Source organism: Pristiophorus japonicus, chromosome 2 (assembly GCF_044704955.1).
Source record: "Pristiophorus japonicus isolate sPriJap1 chromosome 2, sPriJap1.hap1, whole genome shotgun sequence".
NCBI classification, from domain to species: domain Eukaryota; kingdom Metazoa; phylum Chordata; class Chondrichthyes; family Pristiophoridae; genus Pristiophorus; species Pristiophorus japonicus.
In genome coordinates, this window is record NC_091978.1 from 128,300,441 (window position 1) to 128,319,856 (window position 19,416).

General features: G+C 41.3%; 1 protein-coding gene across 6 annotated transcripts in view; it reads left to right on the forward strand.

Annotated features, from left to right (window-relative positions):
* ipo11 (importin 11) overlaps positions 1-19,416 on the forward strand; it is a 928,775-nt gene that overhangs the window by 442,501 nt on the left and 466,858 nt on the right. For all 6 annotated transcript variants that reach the window (XM_070869309.1, XM_070869300.1, XM_070869323.1 and 3 more), the window contains 2 exons: positions 8,191-8,224; positions 14,376-14,416. In XM_070869309.1, coding sequence (XP_070725410.1) covers positions 8,191-8,224; positions 14,376-14,416 — 75 coding nt within the window. The remainder of the gene's footprint in view (positions 1-8,190; positions 8,225-14,375; positions 14,417-19,416) is intronic.

The window sequence follows — 19,416 nt, forward strand, 5'->3', positions numbered from 1 at the left end:
TTTTTCTTTTTGTTTTCTCCAGTTTCGGACACAGCTTTCTCCGACACCAAACAGCTTTGCAGCTTTAACGTTGTTGCTTTGTTCCGCTTGTTACGTGTTGGGTACTTGTTAAACTTGTTTGAAAGCCTAGCCTAGTGTCATCTGGTATCTCAAAAAAGTGACTCGCATGATACATGAGATATATGATAAAATCATGTTTTGGGGACGAAAATTTAGGGGTCGCATGATACGTGAGATCGTAGGATACGCGAGTATATACAGTATTCACTTCCTGATTCGCTGTCTGAGAATTCTGCATCGTAATTGGCTGCTTAGACAGCTTGTTAATGTCACAACAGCTTGCGCTGTGGATTTCCAATAACTACACTGATCTCAATTGAAAGTGGAAAAAGGCAAACTTCTCGCCTCAGAGATCGCAAGAAATTTATGCACTGCTTTCTTCGGGGTCAGCGGCGCACGCCTTTGTTTCGCCGCTGGGAGCAAATTACGGGACGTTGTAAATTTTTAAAGTCTAGTGGAGCTGCACACTTTTTCAGTCTTATACCGTACGTAAAATATAGATATCAGTGACTTACTTTCTTTCACCTGATTTGTGCTATGTACATGGTGGAAAGGCTTTGGGGAATCAAGAGTAATGTTCCCTCTAAATTTTTTTTTCACTGCACGTGCTCTTTAAATTTGTTTGGTGGCCGCACATATGCGGTATCTTTTCCAATGGTCGCAGCTGAAGAAGGGCCTGCGCAGGTCCTTGCGATCAGTGCGTGGGGGGAATGTTGGTCAGGAGGTGAATCACTTGCCACAGAATACCCAACCTCTGACCTGCTCTTGTAGCCACAGTATTTATGTGGCTGGTCCAGTTAAATTTCTGGTCAATGGTGACCCCCCAGGACGTTGATGGTGGGAGATTCAACAATCTAATGCATTGAATGTCATGGGGAGGTGGTTAGGCTCTCTCTTGTTGGAAATAGTCATTGCCTGGCAACTTGTGTGGCGCAAATGTTACTTGCCACTTATCCATCTGAGCCTGAATGTTGTCCAGTCTTGTTGCATGCGGGCACGGACTGCTTCATTATCTGAGAAATTGCAAATGGAACAGTACACTGCAATTATCAGTGAACATCCCTAGTTCTGACCTTATGACGGAGAGAAGGTCATTGATGAAGCAGCTGAAGATGGTTGGGCCTAGGACACTGTCCTGAGGAACTCCTGCATGATCTCCTGGGGCTGATATGATTGGCCTCCAACAGCCACAACGATTTTTCATTGTGCTAGGCATGACTACAGCCAGTGGAAAGTTTTCCCCTGATTCCATTGACTTCAATTTTACTAGGGCTCCTTGATGCCACACTTGGTCGAATGTTGCTTTGATATCAAGGGAGGAAGGTAAATTTCAGTGGAATGAGAATAGATCTGATCAGGATAAATTGGAATCAAAGATTGGCAGGCAAAATTGTAGTGGACCAATGGGCTGCCTTTAAAGAGGAAATAGTTCCGGTACAGTCGAGGTACATTCCAATTAGGGGTGAAGGTAGGGCAACTAAAGTTAGAGTTCCCTGGATGACAAAAGAGATAGAGAGTAAGATGAAGCAGAAAAAGAGTGGGTACAGTAAATGTCAGGTAGAAAATACATCTGAGAATCAGGCTGAATATAGAAAGTTCAGAGGAGAATGAAAAAGAAAATAAGATGGGCAAAGCAAAGGGTATGACAAAGACTAGAATGGCAGCTAACATAAAAGGTAGAAATAGTAAATGGGTCATTGATTACCTCTAGACTTGACTACTTCAAAGCACTCCTGGCTGGCCTCCCGCATTCTGCCCTATGTAAACTTGAGGTCATCCAAATCTCGGCAGCCCATGTCCTAACTTGCATCGTCCCGCTCACCCATCAACCCTGTGCTTGTTGCAAAGAACGAGCACCTACTGCCGTTCTTCAGTCTTCCACATACCGGGTTCCCACACTTGGCTTGGGAGGGGTGTTCGGGGGGAAGGATGCTCCCTTCAGAGGGTAGGAGGGACACAGGATTTGAGGAGTCGAGCTAAGTGATGGTGAGGTAGAGGTTGGTGTCGTCAGCACACATGTGGAAACTGACGGCGTGTTTTCGGATGATGTCGCCAAGGGGCAGCATATAGATGAGAAATAGGAGGGGACCAAGAATTGATCCTTGGGTGACACTAGAGGTAACGATTCCAGAGTGGGAAGAGAAGCCATTGTGGGTAATTTTCTGTCTACGATTAGATAGATAAGAATGGAACCAGGCGAGTGCAGTCCCACCCACCTGGACGGTGGTGGAGAGGCATTGGAGGAGGATGGAGTGGTCAACCGTGTCAAAGACTGCAGACAATATGAGAAGGACAAGGAGGGTTGGTTTACCTTTGTCACAGTCACAAAGGATGTCATTTGTGACTTTGATGAGAGCCGTTTCGATTCTGTGGCGGGGCGGAAACTAGATTGAAGGGATTCAAACATGGAGTTCCAGGAAAGGTGGGCACGGATTTGGGAGGTGACAACATGTTCAAGGACTTTGGAGAGGAAAGAGAGGTTGCAGATGCGACAGTAACTTGCAAGCATAGTGGAGTCAAGGATTGTTTTTTTTGAGGAGAGGCATGATGATGGCAGATTTGAAGGAGAGGGGACAGTACCTGAGGAGAGAGAACCGTTGACGTTGTCAGCTAACATGGGAGCTCGAAAAGGAAGTTGTTGATGAGCAATTTAGTGGAATTGGGGTCAAGGGAGCAGGAAGTAGATCTTATGGCAAGATGAACGTGGAGCGGTCATGTTTAACCAACTTGATCGAGTTTTTTGATGAGATAAAAAAGAGGGTTGATGAGGGCAATGCGGTTGACGTGGTGTATATGGATTTCCAAAAGGCGTTTGACAAAGTGGTTGCTAGCAAAGTTGAAGCCCATGGAACAGAAAGGACAGTGGCAGCATGGATACGAAATTGGATAAGTGACAGGAAACAGAGAATAGTGGTGAATGGTTGCTTTTTGGACTGGAGGAAGTTATACACTGGTGTTCCCCAGGGGGGGTCGGTACTAGAACCACTGCTTTTCTTGATCAATATTAATGACTTGGATGTGGGTGTACAAGGCACAATTTCAAAACTTGCAGATGACATAAATCTTGAAAGTATAATGAACAGTGAGGAGGAGAGTGATAGACTTCAAGAGCACATAGATAGGTTGGTGGAATGAATGGACACGTGGCAGATGAAATTTAATGCAGAAAAGTGTGAAGTGATGCATTTTGTTAGGAAGAACGAGGAAAGGTAATATAAACTAAAGGATGCAATTCTAAAGGGGATGTATGAACAGAAAGACCTGGGGGTATATGTGCACAAATCGTTAAAGGTGGCAGGGCAGGTTGAGAAAGCAGTTTTAAAAAAAAAAGCTTACAGGATCCTGGGCTTCATGAATAGAAGTATCGAGTACAAAAGTGTGGAAATTATGTTGAACCTGTATAAAACACTGCTTCAGCCTCAACTGGAGTATTGTGTCCAATTCTGGGCACCGCACTTTAGGAAGGATATGAAGGCCACAGAGTGGGTGCAGAAAAGATTTGTGAAAATGATTCCAGGGATGAGGGACTTTAGTTACGTGGATAGACTGGAAAAGCTGGGGTTCTCCTTAGAGCAGCGAAGATTGAGAGATTTGATAGAGGTGTTCAAAATCATGAGGGGTCTGGACAGAGCAGAGAGAAACTGTTCCCATTGGTAGAAGGGTTAAGAACCAGAGGACACAGATTTAAGGTGATTGGCAAAAGAACCAAAGGCGACATAAGAAAAAACTTTTTTACACAGCGAGTGGTTAGGATCTGGAATGCACTGCCTGAAAGGGTGGTAGAGGCAGATTCAATTGTGGCTTTCAAAAGGGAATTGGATAAATACCTTAATATTGAGTGTTTCATTAAAACTTGAGAGAACCTGTGTGTATAAGATGACAGACTGTAGTGATTATGCACCTTATGTGGCTTAATTTGGTGATTGAATACTCTAGAAATTACAGAAAGCATATAACGCTGAGAGAAAGACTGAAGGATCAACATTCTGGAAGCCCTACTCTGCCCATCCATTAGCTCTCGTCTTGACTCTGTCTTAAGTCCTGAGGATGGGTATTTGAGTAATAGGGCAATCCATTGGAGGATTCAGGCCAATCTGGCCAAGTGTTGCAAGCCATAAATTGTGATTGCGCTTTGGTCCCTCGCTTGTCTGCCGGTATCCAAATGGCAATTGATTTTTCTTTGATTGATTGATTGTAGTTTTGATACAGCATTGTAGAGCCCACTTATGGCACTTGTATAAACTGCTGGTGAGATTTTTGGGGTTCCTGGTTCGATCTCCAAAAGTAACATCACAATTGGTATTTGGGTAGGGTGAAGAAGCACCTACGGTCCAAGATTAATTTCTCCATGATATCAGAAAAGAATGAAAACTCGGGCTTGTCTCTCCTCATCCGAATTTTAGTTTTTTAAAAATTAATTGTAATTTTGAAAGTAAATAGAAAGCTGCTTGTTATTGCCTGTATTTTTATGATAGGTAGAAAGAGTTGTGAGGCTGATGGGGACAGGCACAGAAACATACTTCCAGGATACAATCACAGAACACCAAATTAAATGTTTGTGGAAATGTCTTAGAAAGTTACGAAGTGGACCAAGGATGGCCCCAATGTCCCCCGGCAGTGCCATCTGGCCCATGCTTTCCCGGTCCCCTCATTGCTGACAGACACCAGGAACTTCCTAGAGAGTTCCAACTAAACATTCTGCACATCTCACTTGGTTCTGATGAACCTCAGGTTGCCCCTTCACAATTATGCCAGGCACCAGATTCCCCATCCAGATAGATGCCAGACCAAAGGATCCTCCCCATGCTGCTAAACCCTAGCAACACTGGACCAGTGCTGCCAAGCCTGGGACAGGGTTACCGAAGTGCAGGACCACCACCCGCCCCCCACCCAGCAATAAAGCTGAACCCCAATTATCCACCGATTACTGCTAAATACCAACTCGAGCAGTTACATATTGCTTACTGCCTTGCAGTGTATTCTTATCAGCCTTTAAACTACTAAAGGCTAAAAATGAAATATATAGGTAAAGGAATATAAATAATTTACCATTTTTACTTGAATAATGGGTAGTCATGGATTTCAAACCAAATGTTTTTATTCATTCCTGGGATGTGGGCATTGCTGTTCTGTGAATGGGAAATACCTGGGCTGTTTTCCACATTCTCATGTAGATGCTAGTGTTGTAACTGTACTGGAATAGCTTGACTCGAGGCGTGGCTCGCTCTGGGGCACAAGTCTTCAGCATGAGGGACGTTGTCAGGGCCCATAGCCTTTGCTGTATCCAGTGCGCTCACGTGAAGTGAATCAAATTGGCAGAAGACTGGCTTCTGTGATAGCGGGGACTTAAGGAGGAGGTCAAGATGGATAATCCACTCAGCACTACTGGCTGAAGATGGTTGCAAATGCTTCATCCTAGTCTTTTGCACTCGCATGCTGGGCTCCTCCATCATTGAAGATGGGGCTATTCATCGAACCTCCTCCATTTAGTTATTCAATTGTCCACCATCATTCACGACTGGATGTGGCAGGACTACAGAGGTTTGATCTGACATGTTGATTGTGGGATCGTTTAGCTCTGTCTATAACATGCTGCTTCTACTCTTTAGCATGCATGTAGACCTGTGTTTCAGCTTCCCTGGGCTGGCACCTCATTTTTTAGGTATGCTTGGTGCTGCTCATGGCATGCACTTCTGCACTCCTCATTGAACCATTGGTTGGTCCCCTGGTTTGATGGTAATGGTAGAGTGATGAATTTGTCGGTCCATGCGGCTACAGATTGTGGTGGAATACAGTTCTGCTGCTGCTGATGGCCCACAGCAACTCATGGATGCCTAGTTTTGAGCTGCTACATCTGTTCTGAAACCATACCATTTAGCATGGTGGTAGTGCCACATAACACGATGGAGAGTGCCCTCAATGTGAAGACGGGACTTCGTCTCAACAAGAACTGTGCGGTGGTCACTGCTACCAGTGCTGTCATGGACAGATGCATCTGTGACAGGTAAATTGGTGATGACGAAGTCAAATCAGTTTTTCCCCTATGTTGGTTCTCACACCACTTGCCGCAGGCCCAGTCTGGCAGCTATGCCCTTCAGAGCTCGGTCAGTAGTGGTGCAACCGAGCCATTCTTGGTGACGGACATTGAATTCCCCCACCCAGAGTACATTCTGTGTCCTTGCTACCCTCAGCGCTTCTTCTAAGTGATGTTCAACATGGAGGAATACTGATTCATCAGCTGAAGGAGGGCGGTAGATGGTAATTAGCAGGAGTTTTGCTTGTCCCAAAGCCTTGAGTCTTCATGGGGTCCGGAGTCATTGTTGAGGATTCCCAGGGCCACTACCTCCTGACTGTATACCACTGTACCACCACCTCTGGTGCGACAGGACATACCCAGGGATGGTGATGGAGGAGTCTTGGACATTGGCTGAAAGGTATGATTCAGTAAGTATGACGATGTCAAGCTGTTGCTTGATTAGTCTGTGGTATAGTTCTCCCAATTTTAGCTCAAGTCCCCAGATGTTAGTGAGGAGGACTTTGCAGGGTTGACTGGGCTGGGTGTGCCATTGTCATGTCCGAAACCAGTGTCGAGGTCGATCCTGGGTGGTCTGTCCAATTTTATTCTTATTATTTTTCGTAGCGGTTTGTTACAACTGAGTGGCTTGCTCGGCTATTTCAGAGTGCAGTTACGAGTCAACCACATTGAGGTTGGTCTGGAGTCACATGCAGGCCAGACCAGGTAAGGACAGCAGATTTCCTTCCTTCAAGGACATAAGTGAACCAGATAGGTTTTTAACTGCAATCTGATAACAGCTTTTTATTCCAGATTAATTAACTGAATTTAAATTCCCAGCTGCCATGATGGGATTTGAATTTGTGTCTCTGGATCATTAGTCCAGGCCTCTGGATTGCTAGTCCAGTAACATAACCACTATGCAACTATTCCCACAACAGTATAAATTCCAGAATACCATTTCATAAAACCAGTGACTGATGTTGTTCTCTGTATAAAATAAATGCCCCTATTGTTATTAAATAATGTATCTTCCAACTCACTGAGTAATGTCACTTTCAATTGAAATTGAAAATTTGTTTCTTTGACTTGGGATATAGCAGATCTCCATATTTTTTACAATTTTGTCAGAAAGCACCATTCAGTGCCTCAACGATTTTGAATCATTTTATTTTCCCTGAAATTAAAAAAAGGCTTTCTGCAATCTTTATTTCTTGAAAAATAGCTACAATAGAAACTTGCTGCCTCTTTCGCAACAGTATGCTCTTAATAGATGGTTTGAGATTTCTGTATTTATTTAATCTGTTTTTCTTCCTTTTTTAAATAATATCTAATTCTGTGTTTCATAATTTTGCTTCTATTGTCCTTCTCCACCTCACCGGCTGCAGTCTGCCTTGAACTTTCACTTGCAGTGCTAAATGATATTTTTCTAACTGGTCATGTGGCCAGGTGATGAAAATATAATTTTTGAAGAGGGGTGTTGGGCGGAGCAAAAATGTAAATCAGAAAGAGTACAATGCACCTACCATTATCTTTTTAAATTACTGCTACTGCTCAAAGGTCAAACCGCATAACTTACTATAGTACTACAATTTTAAATAGGTCAATCATGCTGCAACAAAGTGACAGTGAGCTGATTTGAGTTTAGAGGGAGGGGTGTCACTATTACTGTTCTCTATTACACATGAACTAACGTCTAAATGCACAATCAATTCATATGGGGAAGTTTAGGTAAACAGGACTGGAGCTTTAAAGTGTTGACTGTAAATTTTTCCTGCATGTATTTTTTTATGGAAATTATGAATTTTTTTTAAGACTTAAAACAGTGATTTTAATTTATCTTTATAGCCTTTATTCTACTGAAAATTGCAAAGTATTTGAATGTACTAAACATTATCCCAATGCTATTGAACAGACATCAGTGATTTACTGCTTCTAATAAAGCTTTCCTTATAGGATTCATCTTCAACTTTTTGTATTTTTACAGTATATTTAAATGCAGTTGACGTGCTTGATTTGAAATACAATAGAATTCAAGTGAATGTCTGTTGCAGTTAAACGAAGAAACTGGTGGGACATGAATGCATTTTTATCTTAATTTATTGTTTTTCTTTCAGGTGCGCATTGAGACTGCTACAACCCTGAAGCTTGATATCCTTTTCAATTTAATACATTGTTCTGATGCAACAGTTGCTTTTGTTTGCTCCTCTGTCAGAGATTACTTGGGACAATTTTTCCAGCATTGTGGTATCAGAGTGAGATGTTGTACGACGAGTGAATGGTAGGATGACCACTGAAATTCTACAACTCTTTGCTAAATGAATATTGCATATTGTGAGTACACTGTTGTGTGGACAGAAGTGATTTATTTTTTGTAAACATTTTATTTTTCTTTATTATGGATCTGCTCTACTTGTAATTAATGGCCCGAAATTTGCGTTTGTAATGATGGCAAAACTATCAGCATTGACCATCTTAACTCTGTAAAACTGACAGCAACTTCTGGATTCCACACATGCATAGTTGAACGCGGAAATCTGGAAGTTTTTGTCAGTGATACACTGCTCCTGCTCCTCTACAGGGTGCGATGTTGCAGTCCTCATGGGTGGAATTAAATTAAAAATCACTGAATTGACGTGAACTTTTTATTATCTATTATCAATGTATAAAGCTCTAATAAAAGTTGAGCCTTGTTGAATGAGGTGTAACTGAATTTCTAACGGCGTACTAAGTCATATTTACTGCTGAAAAACTAATTTTATATTTGTGGAATATAATTTTCTCCATTCCATAATGAATCCATAGATTCTTAAAACAAATAATTTTTATTTTATTGTTTTAAAAGTTTGTTTGATATTTCAGCTTCTATCTTCATCCCATGTGTATGTCGCAATCTTTATTTTGCTTTCTGTAAAATGATTGTGATAAAACCTGCATTTTACTTGCTGTGAGAATTCTTCAATGTGATTGGCTGCTTAGCCTGCTTGATGACATCTCTGCTGGATGCCACAGATCCCCTATAGATAGTGCTGGATGGAAAAGATGAAATCAACGCCACAGAGCCCGCTAGAAGTTTGTGGGCAGCTTTCTTCGAGGTTAGCAGTGAGCCGTGTCACTTCGCCGTTGACCGCAAAATCTGAGCCAATGTTTCCTTCCACTTCTCTTTGTCATTTTGTTTCCATGTTTCTCACTATGTGTAGCATTGTCGTCTTTTCTCTCTTGCTATTCTTTCTTTACTACCATTTTCCTTTAGTTATCTAAATTCTGTTAGTAAGGTATGCAAACCCAATGGGGCAAAGCCAAAGTGTAATTTAGCATGTTCTTTCTTTAAGGGAATGGATGTTCTCAGATAACACAAAGGAAGGTACTTCCATTTTGTCCATGTTAATATTTTTTATTGATCTCTTCATATTAGTCACGTGGGGACAGTTTCATACAGTTCTGATGTTCAGAGGAAGGAAGTTGCGACTTATCCATCATCATCATAGGCGGTCCCTCGAACGAGGATCACTTGCTTCCACAAATTCATAGATGTTTCGATGAAGAACCTGATGTTCCAGTCCTGAACTCCAATTGAGGGGGTGGAAGATGCCTGTGTGTGAATCTTTTTAACGTGTGGTGACCGTTGCACATCAGCCAGCACATGGGCTTGACAGAGCTAGGTCTTGGTCCAGTGGCAAGGATTAACCAAGGCGACTGATCATATGGGCAGTTTGATAGCATGAAGATGTATATGGGGTCGAGAGGAATTGCGTATATTTAAAACTGATCCTGCACATATAGATGATGTCACTGACTGGCAACGTGTACATGAGGAATTTCAGGAGGCCAAGGTTATGTCCTTGGGGTAATCAGGACGTGGGAATACAAGTCATTGCTGGAGATCATCTGGCTAAGTTTGGACAATTAGCAGTGGAACTATTCAAAGAATGTCCTATGGGCAATTGTATCAAATGTTGCAGAGAGGTTAGGGAGGGCAAGGAGAGATAATGCACCCCGATCACACAGAATGTCATTCGTGACTTTGCCAGGATAGTCTTGGTATTGTGAGAAGAATAGAAAGGATGGAGTGGAGGGATTTGAATAGGGTGTTTTGAGTGAAATAGGCAAGTATCTGGGAGCCGATGATGTGTTTAAGGACCTTGGATAGGGAAGGAAGGTTATTAGAAACTAAGGACATTAGTTGGATAGCATAGAAGGTTGCAAAACCAGCTTTCCTGTTTCTGAATGCCAATTAACCTGCCCAGGCTCAGCTTCAATAATGACTGGTGCAGAATTATTTAAAGACTATGCATTCAAATGTGATTTTCCATCTTCATATTTAGTCCCTGTTATTCTTGGCCACATTGCTCATATTATCTTTTATATCTTATGAGCTCATAACTGGGACTAGTGTCCCGGCGAATCAAATAACTAGGGCTGTAGAGAGGACTTTAAACTAAATAGTAGGGGGGAGGATTCAGATGAGCGGAAGTTAAAAAAGTCAAAGAGCAAAGGGAAGGAATAGAGTAGGGTGGCACTGGGAGAAATTATAATCAGAGTGTGACAGGAAGGGACAGAATGTGTAAAAATAAGAGTGTATCAGAAAGTGGGGTCAAAGCAGGGAAAAATGGTAAAAAATCAAAATTAAATGCTCATTATCTGAATGCATGCAGCATTTGTAACAAGATAGATGAGTAGACGGCACAAATAGATATAAATGGGTATGACTGATGGCCATTACAGAGACATGGTTGCAAGTTGACCAAGGCTGGGAACTTAATATTCAGGGGTATTTGACAATTCGGAAGGATAAACAGAAAGGAAAAGGAGGTGGGGTAGCCCTGTTAATAAAGAATGAGATCAGTGCAGTAGTGAGAAATGATATTGGCTAAGAAGATCGAGATGTAGAATCAGTTTGGTTGGAGATAAGAAATAAAACGGGGAAGAAGTCACTGGTTGGCGTAGTCTGTAGGCCACCTCTCAGTAGCTATACTGTTAGAGGGAGTATAAATCAAGAAATAATGGAGGCTTGTAAGAAAGGAACGGTAAAAGTCATGGGTGATTTTAATCTTATTGATTGGACAAATCAAATTGGCCAAGGTAGCCTTGAGGAAGAGTTCATAGAGTGTATCCAGGATGGTTTCCTTGAACAGTATGTTGCGGAACCAACCAGGGAGCAGGCTGTCTTGGATCTGGTACTGTGTAATGAGACAGGAATAATAAATGATCTCCTAATAAATGATCCTCGAAGAAAGAGTGATCACAACATGGTTGAATTTCAAATTCAGTTGGAAGGTGAGAAAATTGGACCTCAAACTAGTTCCCTGATTTTAAATAAAGGAGATTACAAAGGTATGAAGGCAGAGTTGGCTAAAGTGGACTGGGAAAATAGATTCAAGTGTAAGACGGTTGATAAACAGTGGCAGACATTTAAGGAGATACTTCATAACTCTCAACAAAAATATATTCCAGTGAGAAGTAAACTTTAAGAGAAGGGAGAATCATCCGTGGCTAACAAAGGAAGTAAAGGATGGTATCAAATTGGAAACAATGGCATACAAAGTGGCCAAGATTACTGGGAGGCCAGAAGTTTGGGCAACTTTTTAAAAACCAGCAAAGGACTACTAAAAAATAATAGAGACAGAAGATGGATTATGAGAGTAACCTAGCAAGAAATATAAAAACAGACAGTAAGAACTTCTACAGGTATATAAAAAGGAAGAGAGAGGCTAAAGTAAACATTGGTCCCTTAGAGGATGAGACTGGAGAATTAACAATGGGAAATGGCAGAGACTTTGAACAAATATTTTGCATCAGTCTTCATGGAAGAAGACACTAAACACATCCCAATAATGGATAATCAAGGGGCTATAGAAGGCAGGAACTTAAAACAATCACTATCACTAAAGAAAAAATATTCGGTAAAATAATAGAATTAAAGGTGGACAAGTTCCCTGGACCAGATGGCTTGCATCCTAGGGTCTTAAAAGAAGTGGCTGCAGAGATAGTGGATGCATTTGGTTGTACCCTACCAAAATTCCCTGGATTCTGGGGCGGTCCCAGCAAATTGGAAAACCTCAAATGTAACGCTCTTATTTAAAAAAGGAGACAGACAGAAAACACGAAACTATAGACCAGTTAGCCTAACATCTGTCGTTGGGAAAATGCTGGAGTCCATTATTAAGGAAGCAGTAGCAGGACATTTGGAAAAACAATTCAATCAAGCAGAGTCGGCATGGTTTTATCCAAAAGAAATCGTGTTTGACAAATTTGCTGGAGTTCTTTGAGGATGTAACGAGCAGGGTGGATAAGAGGGAACCAGAGGATGTGGTGTATTTAGATTTCCAGAAGACATTCGATAAGGTGCCACATAAAAGGTTACTGCACAAGGATTGGGGGTAATATATTAGCATAGATAGAGGATTGGCTAAATGACAGAAAACAGAGTCGGGATAAATGGGTCATTTTCCAGTTGGCAAATGGTAACTAATGGGGTGCCACAGGGATCGGTGCAGGGGCCTCAACTATTTACAATTTAAATTACTGATTTGGATGAAGGGACTGAGTGTAATGTAGCCAATGCTGATGATACAAAGGTGGGTGGGAAAGCGAGTTGTGAGAAGGTCACAAAAAATCTGCAAAGGGATATCGATAGGCTAAGTGAGTGGGCAAACACTTGGCAGATGGTGTATAATGTGGGAAAGTGTGACGTTATCCACTTGGGCAGGAAAAATAAAAAAGCAAATTATTATTTAAATGGAGAGAAATTACAAAATGCTGCAGTACAGAGGGACCTAGGGGTCCTTATACATGAAACATGTTAGCGTTAGTGTTTTCTCAGAAGAATCACTCAACACTCAGAGTCGGTTCCAATGCTGATGCGACCTTTATTACGCTTAGCGGGGAGGAAATCACAAGACTGAGTCCAGGCTTCTCTCCACAGAACAAAGGGTTACATTCACTTTTATATGTTTCACAACAGTTACAAACAGTTTACTACAGTTACACAGCCCATCACGGCTGGACACAAGCCAATCACAACGATTATAGATTACATATAGGTTCTTTTAACCCAATAGAATTCCCCTTATGTCTCAGGAACCATGTGTTCGTCTCTTGTCAGCTTGGGCTGATTGATATAGGTTCTCTCACTAGTTCTTTCTTCTTGGAGAAATAATTAGTTTATAACCTTGTTTATAGGAGATGGGTTCTCTTATCTCTTTCTTCCTGGGGAATTAATTGGTTTATGGCCTTGAATACGGGAGATGGGTTCTCTCCTCATTATTCTTATCCTGCATCCAAGGCATTCCTATAGTGGGCCTCACAGGGTTATTGCTCGGTCATTGAACATTCAACAGTTCACAGCTTGACTACCTGATTTCCCATCATGCCTGGGCAGCCATTTTATGTGTGGCCACTTTAAACTTATATGCGTTTAGATATATCTAGCAGGTGCCTAATGCCTAGTATTCTGGTATATTCTAAAGGTGCCTACCTCCTACAACAAAACACAAAAAGTTAATATGCAGATACAGCAAATAATCAGGAAGGCAAATGGAATGTTGGCCTTTATTGCAAAGGGGATGGAATATAAAAGCATACTTTATATTCCAGTATAGTTTTGGTCTCCTTATTTAAGGAGGGATATATTTACATCAGGAGTGTACACTTGTTCTCTGTAGAGATTAGTTTTCTTGGAATGAAAATTCTACACATGCTGACTCCACATACAATCTTTGGTTGGTAAGTTGGAGCAGTTTTAGGATGATGTTGCAGGTGTTACTCTTTTGTCAACCAATCGGTTGGAATATGTTTTCTCACAATCTGACTAAGACTGGCAAGACTAATAAACTAATAAGTTTCAAACAGAACAGTTTTAACCAGTAAATAGTCTTTTCTTTTCATTTTTAGCTATGGCAAAACTGAAAAATGTTTTTCAATAATTATTTTGCAGGTTTATTGTGTTGATTTTCAGTGATTGGTTGAGAGGAAATAATCTCAGTCAATGTCAGTTGACTCTGATTTTAACTCTTGTTTTCTGATTTAGATTAATTTCTCATAGTATTGTAGATTTATAATGTACTCAGTTTATTAATGTACATGTTTTTTTTCCCCAATTTTGTGGATCCAAACTTTATCAGGGAAAAAAAGTCAAGATTTTCAGTGTGGGAAAAATGATTTGCAGATTGCATGGGGAATCCTTAATAGTCCCATAGCTTATTTACAAAGATAAATTTTTACTGGTATTATTGATGGCTTTGTCTGCAATTATCGGTTTTACAAAGGCAACAGAGGTCTTGTTCTTTAACTTGATTATTACCTGTCGATGACTTCGAGTTTAGAACAGAACAGTTTGTACCAGTAAGTATTCTTTACTTTGCATTTTTTGTTAGCTTTGGGAAAACTGAAAAATGTTTTTAAATAATATTTTGCAGGTTTTTTGTTGATTATCAATGATTGGCCGAGAGGAAATAGTCTCAGTAAAACCAAAACAACATTTTAGAAATTTAAGTGACTGAAATGATCATTGTGTGTCTAAAATCATGAATTGTGGTAGACCTCATCCTTAAAATGTATGTATAATAAAGGAATTGTTATTACTCTTTAAGACCAGTTAACAACAGTGCATTTTATCAATTTATGAGTAGGACAACAATAATTTCATTTTTCAGTTTAAATTGAATATGTTTAGGATTTGTGTTTCTACTGTTGGCACATATGATGTATCAATAAGGCAATTGTTTTGACATAAATTCCCCAAATAATTAAATTAATCACAGTAATGAGCACATGGATTTAAACATGAGCACTTTGAGGACTGCAAAGGTATTTCTACACCAGAATTTTAGAGGCAGTAACATTGTTTATCCATAGAATTTTGTAACCTTATAAACATGACTTTGTTTCGTTTGTTCTCTTCTCCCTGCCTAATATTAAAGGAGTTGGCCACGACTGCACAATTTCCTTCAGCCTGAAGGCTAAAACTGTTGTGGTTATAGACTAATCCATAGCAATTGTTAATGCTATGATTACCTGGGTAGCTGTATTCATGTCCTTGTTTGTGGTGTAGAAAATGTATTCAATTTGGCATTCTCTTGATTGAAATTGTTCTTAAACCATTCAAGCTATTCTCTGGTATTGTATATCATCTGAAATATTGAATGTTATGCAGCTTTGTAAATTCAACAGAAAGCATTTGTACAAGCTTTACAGCTACTATTTAAGGGGAATAATGTTTTTACTGTTCAATGATCCAGTAGTGCAACATAAACTATATTAGAAAGTGATTCCTTTGAATATTTAATCAAATATCAAAATAATTTAAAAAAACCACAGCAGTCCAGAGCCCTCAATTCAAATGTTTTTTATCTTCCAACATTAGTGTATCTGTGTGAGCAGGAAATTTAAAGTTCAGAAACAGGAAATTAAAATATCTGTGATAAGATATGATAAAAATGTATTTGAGTGAAATGTGTAAAAATATATATAGGTCCAAACCAGTTTCTTTCGTGGTTTTGCAGCACCCTATGATACACTTCAAAATTTATATATACATTAATTGCATCCCTTTAAACATGGTCATTTTGTCAAAAATATCAATTAATTTAGTCTAGTATAACTTCCTCTTGAGAAATTTACGTTGATTCTCCCGAATTAGCCTGTGGTTTACCAAGTGCTCATTAATTTAATGCCATAATATGGGGTCTAAAAATTCAATCACATCTGACCTTTGACTAATTTGCATATGGAGGTGATGATGAGCTTTTTTCTTGAACCTCTGCAGTCTGTGTGGTCTTGTTACTCTGTTTAGTGGTTTGATAAAACTGAGTGGTTTGCTAGGCTACTTCAGAGGGCAGTTAAGAGTCAACCACGTTGATGTGGGACTGTAGTCACATATAGGCCACTCTAAGCAAGAACGGTGGGTTTCCTTTCCCAGAGGATATTCGTGAACCAGCTGGGGTTTTTTTTAACAATCCAACAGCTTCATGGCCACTTATACTGATAGCAGCTCTTTTTAAAAAATTTTCAGATGTTTATTAAAACTGAATTCAAATTCTCAAACCGCCATGGTGGGATTTAAACTCTCATTCATTGGATTACTAGTCCAGTAGCATAACCACTGCACTGTCATACACAATTTTCCTGACTTATTCTTTTCCACTTTTTTGAATAATGTAACATTTGCCACCCTCCGGTTCTTTGACATAAATACTACGACATTCTTTTGAAAATTATGCTTGATGCCATTGCTATCATTTGCCTGATCACCTTCAGTATTCCGAAACACATACTTCTAGACTAGTGACCTTTTTTTATGTACAATTAAAATATTTACAATACTATGTGCTTTATAATATTTAATTCCACCAGTGTCTGTAAAAAAAACAATGCAAATTACCTATTAAACATCTCTGCCATTCCTTCACTTGAAAAACTAAGCAGTTCCTCCCATTTCTGACTTTCACGTGCTTTTAATAGACTTTGCTATTTCCCTTTATGTTGACCTCCACTCTTCACATTTCTTCTTAGCCTTCCTGATCTTTCTTTGCTTTATTACTATACCTCATAATTATCTTTTATTCTGTATTAGCCCTCATATTTATCATAGGCCACTCAAAAAAAAATCACATGTTTAAACATTTGAACATAAGAACATAAGAAATAGGAGCAGGAATAGGCCATTCAGCCCCTCGAGCCTGCTCCAGCATTCAATAAGATCATGGCTGATCTTCTACCTCAACTTCACTTTCCTGCACTATCCCCATATCCCTTGATACCCTTAATAATCAAAAATCTGTCAATATCTGTCTTTAATATACTCAATGACTGAACCTACACAGCCCTCTAGGTAGAGAATTCCAAAGATTTACCACACTGAATGAAGAACTTTCTCCTCATCTCAGTCCAAATGGCCGACTCCTTATTCTGAGACTGTGACCCCTGGTTAAGAAATAGGAGCAGGAGTAGGCCATCTGGCTCCTCGAGCCTGCTCCGCCATTCAATAAGATCATGACTGATCTGATTTTTGGCCTTAGTTCCACTTCACTGCCCGCTCCCCAGAACCCTTGACTCTCATCTTCCAAAAAAATCTGTCTATCTCCACCTTAAATATACTCAATGACCCAGCCTCAACAGCTCTCTAGGGTAGAGAATTCCAAAGATTCACAATCCTCTGAGAGAAGAAATTCTTCCTCATTTCAGTTTTAAATGGGTGACCCCTTATTCTGAAACTATGCCCCCCTCGTTCTCGATTCCCCCACGAGGGGAAACATCCTCTCTGCATCTACCTTGTCGAGCCCCCTCAGAATCTTATAAGTTTCAATAAGATCATCTCTCAGTCTTGTAAACTCCAATGAGTATGGGCCCAACCCGCTCAATCTTTCTTCATATGACAATCCCTTCATCTCAGAAATCAACCTCGTGAACCTTCTCTGAATTGCCTCCAATACAAGTATAACCCTCTTTAAATAAGGAGACCAAAACTGTACGCAGTACTCCAGGTGTGGTCTCAGTTGTAGCAGGACTTTCCTACTTTTATACTCCATCCCCCTTGCAATAAAGGACAACATTCCATTTGCTTTCCTAATTACTTGCTGTACCTGCATACGAACTGATACATCCTTACTACACAGTATAAATGCACACGAGGCCCATGCTTGAGAGAAGGTCAGTCTGTGACCTGTCCTTTATTCCTTAGCACTCAAGTGATGAAGGTGGGTGGAGCTTCCCCTTTTATACCTGAAGGTCCAGGTTAGGAGTGTCTCCCACCTAGTGGTCAGTGTTCTCACGGTGTACAACTTAGGTCAGTTTATACATGGGTTACAATGCTGGTTGAATACATGACATCACCTCCCCCCCCCTCCAAAGTCTTATTGGGATCACAGGTTGAGTCTCTCTGGTGGTTTACGCTCCCTTGTAGAGCGCCTGAGTTGGGGCTCCGGTTGTTGGGCGCTGGCCTGAGTGTCTGCTGTTTGCAGAGCCTCAGGCCTGTCCGGACTGCCCACAGTGACTGGGCTCTCCTCCCTTTGGTTCCGGTGTTTGGTCACCTGTGGTGGAGTGAACTCTATATCGTGTTCTTCCTCTGCTTCTTCGATGGGGTTGCTGAACCTCCTTTTTGTTTGATCCACATGTTTGCGGCAGATTTGTCCATTGGTAAGTTTAACTACCAGAATCCTATTTCCCTCTTTGGCAACCACAGTGCCTGCGAGCCATTTGGGCCCTGCAGCGTAGTTGAGGACAAAAACAGGATCATTTACATCAATACATCGCGCCCTCGCATTCCTGTCATGGTAGTGATATTGTGACTGGCGCCTGCTCTCGACAGTTTCTTTCATGGTGGGGTGTATAAGGGATAATCGGGTTTTGAGCGTCCTTTTCATTAGTAGCTCTGCGGGTGGAACCCCTGTGAGCGAGTGTGGTCGGGATCTATAGGCCAACAGGAGGCGTGATAAGCGGGTTTGTAGGGAACCCCCTTGGAATCTGAGCATCCCCTGTTTGATTCACTGCACTGCTCGTTCTGCCTGGCCGTTTGAGGCCGGCTTGAACGGTGCCATTCTAACATGGTTAATTCCATTGCCTGCCATGAAGTCCTGGAATTCAGTGCTTGTGAAGCACGGGCCATTGTCACTGATCAAGATGCCCGGTAGACCGTGGGCGGCGAACATTGCCCATAGACTTTCTACCGTGGCAGAGGATGTGCTTGAATTTAAAATGTCACACTCGATCCATTTGGAATAGGCGTCTACTACAACCAAAAACATTTTCCCCATGAAAGGACCTGCGTAGTCCACATGGATGCGTGTCCAAGGCTTGGCGGGCCATGGCTAGGGGCTAAGGGGGGCTTCCCTGGGCGCACGGCCCAGCTGGGCACACGTGTTGCACCTGCGAACACAAAGTTCCAGATCTGCGTCTATCCCTGGCCACCAAACGTGTGACCTGGCAATTGCCTTCATCGTGACAATGCCCGGGTGCCCATTGTAGAGTTCTCTGATGAACACCTCTCTGCCCATCTGGGGCATGACTACGCGGTTTCCCCACAGTAGGCAATCGGCCTGAATCGAGAGTTCATCCTTGCGCCTGTGAAATGGTTTAAATTCCTCAGGGCATGCCCTGTACGTGGCTGCCCAGTCCCCATTCAGGACACATTTCTTGACTAGAGACAATAGCGGGTCTCTATTTGTCCAGACTTTAATCTGACAGGCTGTCACGGGTGAGCCTTCGCTTCCGAAAGCTTCAACAGCCATGACCATCTCAGCACCATGCTCGGTAGCCCCCTTAGTGGTGGCTAGTGGGAGCCTGCTGAGTGCATCGGCGCAGTTTTCGTTGCCCGGTCTGTGCCGAATTGTGTAGTCATAGGCAGC